General features: G+C 49.6%; 1 protein-coding gene across 1 annotated transcript in view; it reads right to left on the bottom strand.

Moving 5' to 3' along the window:
• Positions 1-13,275, bottom strand: part of LOC137331864 (collagen alpha-6(VI) chain-like) — a 186,619-nt gene that overhangs the window by 76,369 nt on the left and 96,975 nt on the right. The window contains 1 exon segment of the mRNA XM_067995748.1: positions 12,601-12,666. Coding sequence (XP_067851849.1) covers positions 12,601-12,666 — 66 coding nt within the window.

The following is a 13,275-nucleotide window of genomic DNA, read 5'->3' as shown; positions in this document are numbered from 1 at the left end:
GTTATGGAAAAGGACCAGGAACAATCAAATGTGAAAATGCTTAACTGGAGGAGGGCTAATTTCAATGAGTTAAAAAGGGATCTTGTCCAGGTGGATTGGAATCAAAAATTGGTAGACAAGACAGTAATTGAACAATGGGAGGCCTTTAAGGAGGAGTTGGTTTGGGTACAGAGTAAACACATTCCTACGAGGGGGAAAGGAAGGGCATCCAAAGCTAGAGCTCCCTGAACGACTAAAGATATAGAGATTAAAATGAAAGAGAACAAGGAGGCTTATAACAAATGTAAGGTTCATAAGGAAGAGGAGGCTCTGTAAACATCCCCATCCTCAATGACGGCGGAGTCCAGCACAAGTGCAAAAGACAAGGCTGAAGTGTTTGCAACCATCTTCAGCCAGAAGTGATGAGTGGATGATCCATCTCGGCCTCCTCCCGATATTCCCACCATCACAGAAGCCAGTCTTCAGCCAATTCGATTCACTCCACGTGATATCAAGAAATGGCTAAGCACTGGATACAGCAAAGGCTATGGGCTCCGATAACATCCTGGCTGTAGTGCTGAAGACTTGAGCTCCAGAACTAGCCGCACCTCTAGCCAAACTGTTCCAGTACAGCTACAACACTGGCATCTACCCGACAATGTGGAAAATTGCCCAGGTATGTCCTGTCTACAAAAAGCAGGACAAATCCAGTCCGGCCAATTACCGCCCCATCAGCCTACTCTCAATCAACAGCAAAGTAATGGAAGGTGTCGTCAACAGTGCTATCAAGCAGCACTTACTCACCAATAACCTGCTCACCGATGCTCAGTTTGGGTTCCGCCAGGACCACTCGGCTCCAGACCTCATTACAGCCTTGGTCTAAACATGGATAAAAGAGCTGAATTCCAGAGGTGAGGTGAGAGTGACTGCCCTTGACATCAAGACAGCATTTGACCGAGTGTGGCACCAAGGAGCCCTAGAAAAACTGAAGTCAATGGGAATCAGGGGGAAAACTCTCCAGTGGCTGGAGTCATACCTAGCACAAAGGAAAATGGTAGTGGTTGTTGGAGGCCAGTCATCTCAGCCCCAGGACATTCAGCTGCTTCATCAATGACCTTCCCTCCATCATAAGGTCAGAAATGGGGATGTTCGCTGATGACTGCACAGTGTCCAGTTCCATTCGCAACCCCTCAGATAATGAAGCAGTCCATGCCCGCATTCAGCAAGACTTGGACAACATCCAGGCTTAGGCTGATAAGTGGCAAGTAACATTCGCGCCAGACAAGTGCCAGACAATGACCATCTCCAACAAGACAGAGTCTAACCACCTCCCCTTGACATTCAACGGCATTACCATCGCTGAATCCACCACCATCAACATGCTGGGGGTCACCATTGACCAAAAACTTAACTGGACCAGCCACATAAATACTGTGGCTACAAGAGCAGGTCAGAGGCTGGGTATTCTGCGGCGAGTGACTCACCTCCTGACTCCCCAAAGCCTTTCCACCACCAACAAGGCACAACTCAGGAGTGTGATGGAATACTCTCCACTTGTCTGGATGAGTGCAGCTCCAATAACACTCAAGAAGCTCGACACCATCCAGGACAAAGCAGCCCACTTGATTGGCATCCCATCCACCACCCTAAACATTCACTCCCTTCACCACCAGTGCACGGTGGCTGCAGTGTGTACCATCCACAGGATGCACTGTAGCAACTCGCCAAGGCTTCTTCGACAGCACCTCCCAAACCCACGACCTCTACCACCTAGAAGGACAGGGGCAGCAGGTACATGGGAACAACACCACCTGCACGTTCCCCTCCAAGTCACACACCATCCCGACTTGGAAATATATCGCCGTTCCTTCATCGTCGCTGGGTCAAAATCCTGGAACTCCCTTCCTAACAGGACTGTGGGAGAACCTTCACCACACGGACTGCAGTGGTTCAAGAAGGCGGCTCACCACCACCTTCTCAAGGGCCATTAGGGATGGGCAATAAATGCCGGCCTTGCCAGCGACGCCCACATCCCATGAAGGAATAAAAAAAATACAGTAGATAACCAGGCTGAATACAGAAAGTAAAGAGGAGATCTAAAAAAGGAAATAAGAGGGGCAAAGAGAGAGTATGAGAATAGATTAGCAGCTTACATAAAAGGGAACCCAAAAGTCTTTTATAAACATATAAATGGCAAAAGGGTAGTCAAAGGAAGGGTGGGACCAATTAGGAACAAAAATGAAGATCGTTTTATGGAGGCAGAGGGCATGACTGAGGTATTAAATGAATACTTTGCATCCGTCTTCACTAGAGAGGGATAAAAACAGATAAAGAGGTACTTAAAAAATTGGCAGTACTCAAAGTAGAAAAGTCACCCGGTCCAGATGGGATGCATCCTAGGTTACTGAGGGAAGTAAGGGTGGAAATTGCGGAGGCTCTGGCCACAATCTTCCAATCCCCCTTAGATATGAGGATGGTGCCGGAGGACTGGAGAATTGCAAATGTTACACCCTGTTCAAAAAAAGGGCGAGGGATAAACCCGGCAATTACAGGCCAGTCAGCTTAACGTTGATGGTGGGGAGACTCTTAGAGACAATAATCAGGGACAAAATAAATTGGTACTTGGAAAAGTATGGGCTAATAAATGAAAGTCAGCACGGATTTGTTAAAGGAAAATCTTGTTTGACTAACTTGATCGAGTTCTTTGATGAAGTAACGGAGAAGGTTGATGAGGGTAGTGCGGTTGATGTTATGTACATGGACTTTCAAAAGGCATTTGATAAAGTACCGCATAACAGAAATAAAGATAGAAAATGCTGGAAATACTCAGCAAGTGAGGCAGCATCTGTGGAGAAAGAAACAGAGTTAATATTTCAGGTCAATGACCTTTCGTCATATCAGGAGTTCTGTTCTGACGAAAGGCCATCGACCTGAAACACTGGGCCCGAGATTAGGAGGGAGGCGGGTTGGCAGCGGGACGGGAGGGGTCGACTGGGCATGTGGGTAACACACCCAGTGAAATCAGGGTGCTCCTCACGCGATCGCAGCCTAATTGAAGGTACTTATGCGTGCTTCCGGGTTTCCCATTCTAGACCTGCGCAGCAGGCGCTCTGTGCACCCGCATCACAGGCTGTCAGCAGGAGGAGCCCTATTTAAAAGGGCAGTCCTCCAATGCTCCTCCTGCAGCAAAGAACCAAATTGGCAGAATGGAGCAGCCCGGGGGCAAGACTGCTCCAAGGTTCTCAGACTCCTCACTCCAGATGATGCGCGATGGGGTCAGGAGGAGGAGGGAAAGGTTTTTCCCAGTGGATGGGAGGAAGAGGCCTGCCTCTGCCACCAAGAAGGTTTGGCTTGAGGTGGCCGAGGAGGTCAGCAGCAGCAGTAACATCTCCCGAACCTGGGTCCAGTGCAGGAAGCGCTGTAATGACCTAACCAGGTCAGCCAAAGTGAGTATACTTACGCATTCTCCCGCACTCCGTCTTCCACATCACCTCCACCACCACACAACTCCTTCTGCACTGCCACCACACGCTCTCGTATCACTCCTCACATCCACTCAACCATCATCCTCACCTTGCCTGCACTTACTCACCGCCTCAGTTCCTATTCGAACACTACCGCGCAACCCAATCCTCATACAATCTCATGGCTATGTCTCACACGTACCCTCCCATGAATCTCCCTCACGGTCACCCCCATCCACACCAATGCATGCAGCGGGTCACTATGCAACTGTCACTCAATCACGCCTCTCTGTGTTTAGCCTTGATAGGAGAAGAGATGCCAGAAGGCCCAGGAGAGGGATGGTGGCGAAAGGGGACATGGAAGTAGGGATGCCACTCAAAGCGCTCCCACGTCTCACCCGTTGTCCCCCCTCAACCAGTACCCGCAATGCTACCCCCTCTTCAGGTGGCCAAGTCTGCCCCTGCACAGGTGCAGGTGGAGCAGTCTTTGGAGTGGCCCTCATGGGCACTGAAACCCAGAGGGCGTCCGCGCAAAGCATCTCATCGGTCAGGACATGGACAAGTGCAACCTTCCATTACCTCTGCTGAAGCCACAGGGGTAGCACCACATAGGGGTTCCTGTAAACGTAAGGTTAAGGTTTTGTGAGCACAAAGGGGATGCACAAGGGTGTATGACAGATGTCATGTTTTTCATTTAGTTTTGTTTGTTTTGCCAAGCACATTAAAATTTGTTATCACCACTACTGCCACGCCTTTGCAAATCTTGTCTAGTTTGTGCAATAATTTCCTTTCCTGAGGATCACCAAGAAGATCCACATCTGATGACACCCATTGTGTCACTGCAGAGTGGGTGTAGGTGTATTTGCAGGGCTCTTTTGTGCAGGTGACTGAGGGATGCCTGCGATGTCCCCAGTGGCACCCTGGAAGGATCCGGAGGAGAAGTTGCTGAGGGCAGTGGTGACTTTGACAGCGAAAGGTAAGAAGATGGTGCTCAGGCCAGCCGGGAGCAGCTCGGCATCAAGGAGGCTGCAGATGTCCACGACTACATGTCGAGTGACTCTGAGCCTCCGTGTGCACTGCTGCTCAGAGAGGTCCAGGAAGCTGAGCCTCGGTCTGTAGACCCTGTGGCGAGGGTAGTGCCTTCTGTGACGCATCTCTCTCTGCGGTAGCCCTCCCTCCTGCTGTACAGGTGGATGTGTCACAGCACCGTGTTGTGGAGCTCCACGTGTCAGAGGTGGACGGCGTGGCCAGTGAGGCTGGTGATGCTGTTCGTCCTCCGAGGAGATCATGACTGCAGCTATGGCGGCCCCCATCTGGAAGATGTACATCTGTGGGGGTCCACAAGGTAGGTAAATGTGTCTGGACACCGGGGTTGAGGTTCCAAGTTTGTGAATTTTTGTGTTAGGAGGAGGGTGGTGGAGGCCAAACTTTATCCAAAGTGACAGAGTGGCCTCCTGTAATGGGTGAGGGTCTCCCCCCCCCACACCTGTTAAATGGACCTTTGCAGCTCCCACAGGCTGGTGGCTGCAACATGTCTGTTTCAATTGGGAGTGTTTCCCCCAGTCGGGGAACACGCTCAGTTGAGAAAAAATCCCACCCCTCCTAAAATATCATCCCAATCAGGTCTGCAAACGACCCGAACTATCACATTAATTGGTTTAAGTGGGATCCCACCGCCTTTAATTGCTGGTAGGAGTCCCGCATGCGGGGGCTGCGCGTGCAACGACGCGTCATTGGGGAACCCGGAAGTGGGCGGGTTGCAGCCGGGCTTCGGACCCGCCCTGGGAATCCCGAATTTTAGCAGCCCCCCCCGCCACGAACGCACCCGCTCGGACATCCGAAAATCGACCCCATCAACTCTGTTTCTTTCTCCACAGATGCTGCCTCACTTGCTGAATATTTCCAACATTTTCTGTATTTATTTCAGATTTCCAGCATTCGCAGTATTTTGCTTTTTAACCACATAATAGGCTTGTTAACAAAATCAAAGCCCATGGGATTAAAGGGACAGTGGCAGCGTGGATACAAAATTAGCTAGGGGACAGAAAGCAAAGAGTAGTGGTGAACGTTTATTTTTCAGACTGGAGGGAAGTATACAGTGGTGTTTCCCAGGGGTCAGTATTCGGACCACTGCCCTTTTGATATATTAATGACCTGGACTTGGGTATAGAGGGTATAATTTCAAAGTTTGCAGATGACACAAAACTCGGAAATGTAGTAAACAATATGGAGGATAATAACAGACTTCAGGAGGACATAGACAGACTGGTGAAATGGGCAGAGACATGGCAGTTGAAATTTAACACAGAGAAGTGCGAAGTGATACATTTTGGCAGGAAGTTCGAGGAGAGGCAAAATAAACTAAATGGTACAGTTTTGAAGGGGGTGCAGGAATAGAGACACCTGGGGGGGCACATATACAAATCTTTGAAGGTGGCAGGACAAGTTGAGAAGGCTGTTAAAAAAGCATATGGGATCCTGGGCTTTATTAATAGAGGCATAGAGTACAAAAGCAAGGAAGTTATGCTAAACCTTTCTAAAACACTGGTTAGGCCTCAGCTGGAGTATTGTGTTCAATTCTGGGCACCACACTTTAGGAAGGATGTCAAGGCCTTACAGAGGGTGCAGAAGAGATTTACTAGAATGGTGCCAGGGATGAGGGACTTCAGTTATGTGGAGAGACTGGAGAAGGTGGGGTTGAGCTCCTTGGAACAGAGAACATTAAGGGGAGATTTGATAGAGGTGTTCAAAATCATGAACGGTTTTGACAGAGTAAATAAGGAGAAACTGTTTCCAGTGGCAGAAAGGTCGGTCACCAGAGGTCACAGATTTAAGGTGATCGGCAAAAGAGCCAGAGGCAACATGAGGAAACATTCTTTTACGCAGCAAGTTGTAATAATCTGGAATGCACTGCCTGAAAGGGAGGTGGAAACAGATTCAATAATAACTTTCAAAAGGGAATTGGATAAATACTTGAAGGGAAAAAAGTTACAGGCTTATGGGGAAAGAGCCCTGTAAATTTGGGGATTGGAATTAATTGGATAGCTCTGTCAAAGAGCCAGCACAGGCACAATGGGCTGAATGGCCTCCTCCTGTGCTGTACTATGATACTATGATATCATGATTGGCTCAGCTTCAGTAGCCACTTGTGGAAATGAATTCCATATTCTAATAATCTTATAGGAAAAAAATTTCTGGTAGTTTGGACACTATTGGAAGTGTCAGCCATGGCTCAGTGGGGAGCACTCTCGCCTCTGAGTCAGTAGATTGTGGATTCAAGTCCCACTCCAGAGACTTGAGCAAAAACCTAGGCTGACAGGCCCAGTACAATATGGAGGGAGTGCTGCTCTGTCGGAGGTGCCACTCTTTGAAAAGGAGCAGGCAAGTTTTCTCGGTGTTGTGACTTGATTCAGCACTTTACCGTCAGTGGCCCCCTTCATTATATACAAGGGTAGATGTTACGAATTTGAGCTCCGGGCAGAGAAATATCCTTCAGGACCTGCTGACCTCCATGTCCAAACTCCTAATGTGTGTTCCCAATGCATGAAGCTCGTCAATAGAGCACAAATTTGTAAACTGCAGCCTGTGGCAGCCATTTAACCATCCTTCCTGTCAGTTGTCTTGTTGTGGCTAAACAGTTTTGCTCTACTCTTGCCCGACCTCTCCCATCTTCATACGATTATTATTATTGTGCTGGAAGGGCACTGCTGTTGACTCTATAGGGTAGATTTTACAAAATACGACTCTTGGTGCACGGCCTCGCCTGGCACGACACCATTAGTGCAGAAAATCCCACGAGAACTGCTGGTCTTAATGCTCGAATTCCTGAGGTGAGCTCACAGTGGACAAAGCTCCACTCAAGGGCCCCGAAATTAATGTGGAGGCGGGATGGCAGTGGGGGGAGGGCGATTGGGCGCGTGGGTAAGTCGCCCAATAAAAAATGTCCGTTTCCCAGGCGATCGCGAGTCAATTGAAGCAACTTAACGTGGCTTCTGGGTTTGCCGTCCAAAAGCTGCGCAGCGGGCGGACTGCGCACCCGTATCACAGGCTGTCAGCTGGAGGAGCTCTATTTAAAGGGGCAGTCCTCCAATGGCTGCTCCTAGAGCAAACACAGCACAATGGAGCAGCCCAGGGGAAAGGCTGCTCCTAGGTTCAGTGATGCCTCACTCCAGGTGTTACTGGATGGGGTGAGGGGGAGGAGGGATGTCTTCTACCCGGCGGATGGGAAGAAATGGCCTGTCTCTGCCACCAAGAAGGCCTGGGTCAAGGTGGCAGAGGAGGTCACCAGCAGCAGCAACACCTCCCGCACCAGGATCCAGTGCAGGAAGCACTTCAATGACCTAACTAGGTCAGCCAAAGTGAGTACACTTAATCATTCTCCTACATTCTGTCTTCCACATCACCGCCCCCACCCCACAACTCATTCTGCACTGCCGACACTACTCTATCACATCACTCCCCACATCCACTCATCCTCAACTTACCTGCACTTCCTCAGCACTTCCTCACCTCCCCAGTACTCATCCCACCACTACCACTCAACCCAATCCTCATACAATGTCATGGCTCTGTCTCATGCTCACCCTCTGATGCATCTCTTTCACAGTCAGCCGCACCCAAACCAATGCATTCATCGGTTGGCCACGTCACCATCACTCACTCACGCGTCTGTACTTTCTCCCGTTATAGGAGGAGAGAGCTCAGAATGCACGGGAGAGGGCGAGGACCGGAGGGGGGCCACAACAAATCGTCGTCCTTACAGACGCTGGAACTGAGCCAAACCCTCGAATGCCCGTCCGTCGGGGACGCCGAGACTGGCACCCGACAAACGTCTGGTGACATAACTTTAACATTCAGCATGAATTGATGTTAACATGCCCGCCATCTTCAGCACCTCAGTGTGATCATCGCAACATGACACATCTGTGATGATGCTTAATATTGCCATCTGTTCTCTTACAGGGCTTTCAGCGACCGCTGTGACGGCGGAGGGCGATTCCTCAGAGGTCCTGCCGGCTTCTGAGGGTGCACCGTCACATCTGAGCGAGCCATCCACCAGTGCAGATACTCACACCTCAGTGGGTCATAGTAGTCAGTTAGTTGGGTTCGCACCTGGTGAGTTACCACACACATATGAGCACGAGCAGACGCTGGTGACAGGGGCAGTTGTGAAGAGTCCGCGTCAGTGGGAGCATTCCTCTCCAGGCTCTGCTCAGCTGTACACAGATGTTGAACCCTGGGGGTCATCCTTTAAAAGGAGAATGATCGAGGGGCAGCAGCACATTTGTGAGGTGCTAGAACAGGTACCACACGCACTCTCCACAATAGCGCAGAGGATGGAGGAGTCCAACTCCTGCAGGAGTGAAATGGTGGCACAGGTACAGGAGGGAATCTCTGAGATACTGTCACAGGGGCCTGATGGTATCTCTGACATACTGTCATGGGTAAGTGTTGGAATGTCTGCGATGGAGGGAAGGCTAGCCTCCATGGAGCTTCAAGCACGGCTCACAAATGAGTCCATTCAAGCCCTGACAACGGCCTTTCATACTCAGGGTGAACAACATTCTGCCGCCTTAAACAGGCAGGCAGATACACTAGCACTGGCCTTACAAGGCTTCACACATGTCCTCCAAACTGTTCTCCAGCAGAGTGGTAGGAGTGATGTGGGCCTGGCCCAGAGGAGGGATGATGGCGAAAGGGGACATGGAAGTGGGGACGCCACTCAAAGCGCCCCCACGCCTCACCTGTTGCCCCCCTCTCAACCAGTACCCGCAATGCCGCCTCCTCTCCAGGTGGCCGAGTCTGCCCCTGCACAGGTGCAGGTGGAGCAGTCTTTGGAGGGGCCCTCACAGGCACCAGAGGGCATAAGCCCAAAGCATCTAATCGGTCAGGGCATGAGCATGAGCAACCTGCTACTACCTCTGCTGCAGCCACAGGGGATGCACCACGTAGAAGTAGTCGGAAGAGAAAGGCGAAGGTTTTGTAAGCACGAGGGGGATGCACAAGGGTGTTTGACGGTTGGTCATGTTTTTTTATTTATATTTGCTTTTTGTTAAACTTTTATTAAATATTATGATTGTGACCAATACTGTCACGTCTTGCCCATTCTTGACTGGCTTTTGTGATAGGGCCTTTCATGAGCTTCACCATGAACGGCGACACTTGATGCCACCCAGTGGATCACTCTACAGTGGGTGTATGTGTCGCTGCAGGACTGTCTTGTGCAGGGAGGGGTTGTGGGGGGGGATGCTGCTCTGTTCAGGTGGTGTGAGGACTGGATTCTTCACACTGTCTGATGTTAGGAGAACAGTTCACATATCAGTGACTCCCTGGACTGATGAGCAGCCAGGTGAGCCGCTGCTCTGCCCATAGGTTGCTCCTCCTCCTCCTCCTCCTCCTCCTCAATGTGGGTGGCAGCGGTACCCCTCTCCGTTGTGCCGTGTTGTGCAGGGCACAACACACGATTTTAATGCATCCCACTCTGCCTGGTACATATTGAAGCGCTCTCCCAGAACGATCAAGGCATCTAAATCGCATCTTGAGCAGCCCTTCAGCATGCTCAATTGTAGACCTGATGGCGATGTGGCTGTCGTTATATCGACACTGTTGCTCGGTGATGCGGTTCCTCAGAGGTGTCGTGAGCCACGTGTACAGGGGGTATCCCTTGTCCCGAGGAGCCAGCCCTTAAGGGTGTTCGGTGTGTGGAAGAGGGGCGGGATGTTGGATTCCCGGAGGATGAAGGAATCATGGCAGCTGCCAGGGTATCTGGCGCACATGTGAAGGAATCTCTTGCAGTGGTCACAAACGAGCTGAGTGTTGATGGAGTGATAGCCCTTCCTGTTGATGAATAGTCTTGGCTCGTGTGGAGGTGCTCGTATTGCTATATGGGTGCAATCAATTACACCCTGCACCCGTGGGAAGCCAGCCACAGCATGGAATCCCACTGCCCTCTCCTTCTGGCTGAGGTCGTTCATGGGGAAGGTGACGTAGTGCAAGGCCCTGCGAAACAAGCCGTCGGTGACCTGCCTTATGCATTTGTGTGCAGACGACTGAGGGACCCCGCCGATGTCCCCGGTGGCATCCTGGAATGATCCGGAGGCGAAGAACTTGAGGGCAGTGGTGACTTTGACAGCGACAGGGAAGAAGATGCTGCTCGGCCCAGCCGGGAGCAGCTCGGCATGAAGGAGGCTGCAGATGTCTGCGACTACCTGGCAACTGACTCTGAGCCTCCGTATGCACTGCTCCTCAGAGAGGTCCAGGAAGCTGAGCCTCGGTCTGTAGACCCTGTTGCGAGGGTAGTGCCTCCTGCGATGTCGCTCTCTCTGTTGTTGCCCTCCGTGCTCTTGTGCAGGTGCCTGTGGCGCAGCACTGTGTTGTGGAGCTCCACGTGGTGGAGGTGGTCACCGTGCCTGGCGAGGCTGGTGATGTTGCTCGTCCTCGGATGAAGTGGTGAATGCAGCCATGGCACCCCCCCATCCTGATGGTGTGAGTTTGAGGGGGTCCACAAAAATATGTTTGAACAGAAGAATTTTGAGTGGAAAGTATGAATTTTCAGTGAAAACACAAAGATCTTGCAGCAAAACTTTGTCTGAAATAACTGAGTGCCCTGCTGCAATAAATGACCTTTTCTCCCTATCTGTCAAATAATTATTTGCATCTCCCACTGGCTGCTGGCTGAAACACGTCTGTCGTAACAGGGAGTGTTTCCCACAGCACGGGAAACACGCTGAGGATGCTTCAAAATCGCACCCCTGCCAAAACCGCACTACTGCCTCAAAGTCGAGAAAATTAAGTAGTTCAACTACTTAAATCATCTCAACAACTATGTAAATGATCATCCCGCCGGCTTTAATTGCCAGTGGGACTTACGCATTCGGGAGGCATGCGCATACCGAGATGCGTCAGTGGGGAACCCGGAAGTCTGCGGGATAGAACCGGGTTCCAAACCCGAACGGGATTTCCCTGATTTTCGGAGCCCCCAACGCACCTGTAATTTCCCGGGAAAATTGAGCCCGAGGAGTGACCCCTAATGTCTATGGTGGGATTTTAAAGCCACAAAACCACCTAACATCACTGATCTTCCCAGTGGCTGCCCTGTTGGCTAAGAGCAATTGATACAATGAGTAGATAAGCCATACTGATCAATCTGATCGACAGTCTGCACTGAGTTGAACTGATCTCAGCCAGGACATTCCTCGGAGCACTGTTACTGGCCCCAGTCTCTTGTTTTAAGGGAGAAAATTACCCATCGTTCTCACTCCTGATTGATACCCAACCACACCCTCTGGAAACTAGACCGCGGGGCACTGCCAGAAGTGGGTTTAGCCGTGACGCCACCCTCCTGCGGCAATCTCTCCCATGTGAAGGTTGGCCACTTGGACAAGACACTGCAAGGTGAACCGTTACCTGGGGAACCATTATTGGGCAACACCTTGAAGAAGGTAAGGTGGAGAAACCTGGCAGAAAAAACATGGGAGTGGGGGGGGGGGGGGGGGGGGAAACAAACTGCCTGTCATCCATTTTGTAAAGAAATGGATCAATTCAAGTGAACACAATCTTGGGGTTTTGTTAGCTCCTCTTATTATCCTGACACCTGAAACCTTTGACTCTTACAATTTTAGAATATATTCCCACCAAACTTTTTCTTTTACTATTCATTCTCAGGATATGGGTGTCGTCGGCAAGGCCAGCAATTATTGCCCATCCCTCGTTGCCCTGCGAAGGTAACTGAGTGGCCACTTCAGAAGACAGTTAAGAATCAACCACATTGGTGTGGGACTGGAGTCACATATAGGCCCAGACCAGGTAAGGACGACAGGTTTCCTTCCCTAAAGGACATTAATAAACCAGTTGGGTTTTTACAACAATACGACAGCTTCATAATCATGTTTACTGATATCAGCTTTTTTAAAACTGAATTCAAATGATCAAACAGCCATGGTAGGATCTGAACTCACATTTTCCAGATTAATTAGGCCTCTGGATTAACTAGTCTAGTAATATAACCACTACACTACCATACCCACTATCAACTCAGCCCATTATACTGTCACTATAGTACAAAATCATATTATTTTTCCAGTTCACAGAGATACCAAATGATAATATAATACAGGAGAAATATACAGTTGAATGGAAAGGTGGTGAAATGATATACCTGTTGTCCTTGGTTTCCTTTCTTGCCCTTTTCTCCTGCTGCATAGTTTTCGATGCCAGGCAGCCCCTTAATTGGAAAACACACAGAAGTGTTAAAAACTTTTGAAGTAAATTATTCCTCTCCCCAAATCCTAAAACAGGTTCTGACAAAGAGTCCACACTTCAAATGTTAACTTTTCCCTTCTCCTCACAGATCCCAGCGGACCTGCTGTGTCTTTCTAGCATTTGCGGCTTTTATTCCAGAAGCGTTTGTGGTTTCCATTCTTTTTTTTTAATCCAGCTTCGAATCCTCACTGCCTGATCTGAGTCCACTGCCAAGCAGTGACTTCAGACCTCAGCCTTCCCAGTGAGTAACATTGGTGCGGTATATAGCTGCAATCTCCCTCGGCATAGATTCTGCATTATGCCATGACCACAGGAAGCATGTAAATGTTTTATAAATCATTAAATGAAATAATAATAAATCAGAAATCATTTGTGCCTCTGTGTATAGGACCAGCAGAACAAAATCAAATCCCTGTTTTGTATTACACTTGGGTACAGTCGGAAAATAATGCAGCATCCTCTTGTAATTCCATAAAGATAATTATGCAATATGTTTGAAATATTAAATAGCTCAATAATAGAATTATTATTGATTGTGGGGTGGGGGGGTCTTAGTGGTTTTGCTCTCCAT

The sequence above is a fragment of the Heptranchias perlo genome, chromosome 2, assembly GCF_035084215.1.
Source record: "Heptranchias perlo isolate sHepPer1 chromosome 2, sHepPer1.hap1, whole genome shotgun sequence".
Taxonomy (NCBI): domain Eukaryota; kingdom Metazoa; phylum Chordata; class Chondrichthyes; order Hexanchiformes; family Hexanchidae; genus Heptranchias; species Heptranchias perlo.
The sequence above is the reverse complement of the archived record's forward strand: the minus strand, read 5'-3'. Positions and strand labels throughout refer to the sequence as shown.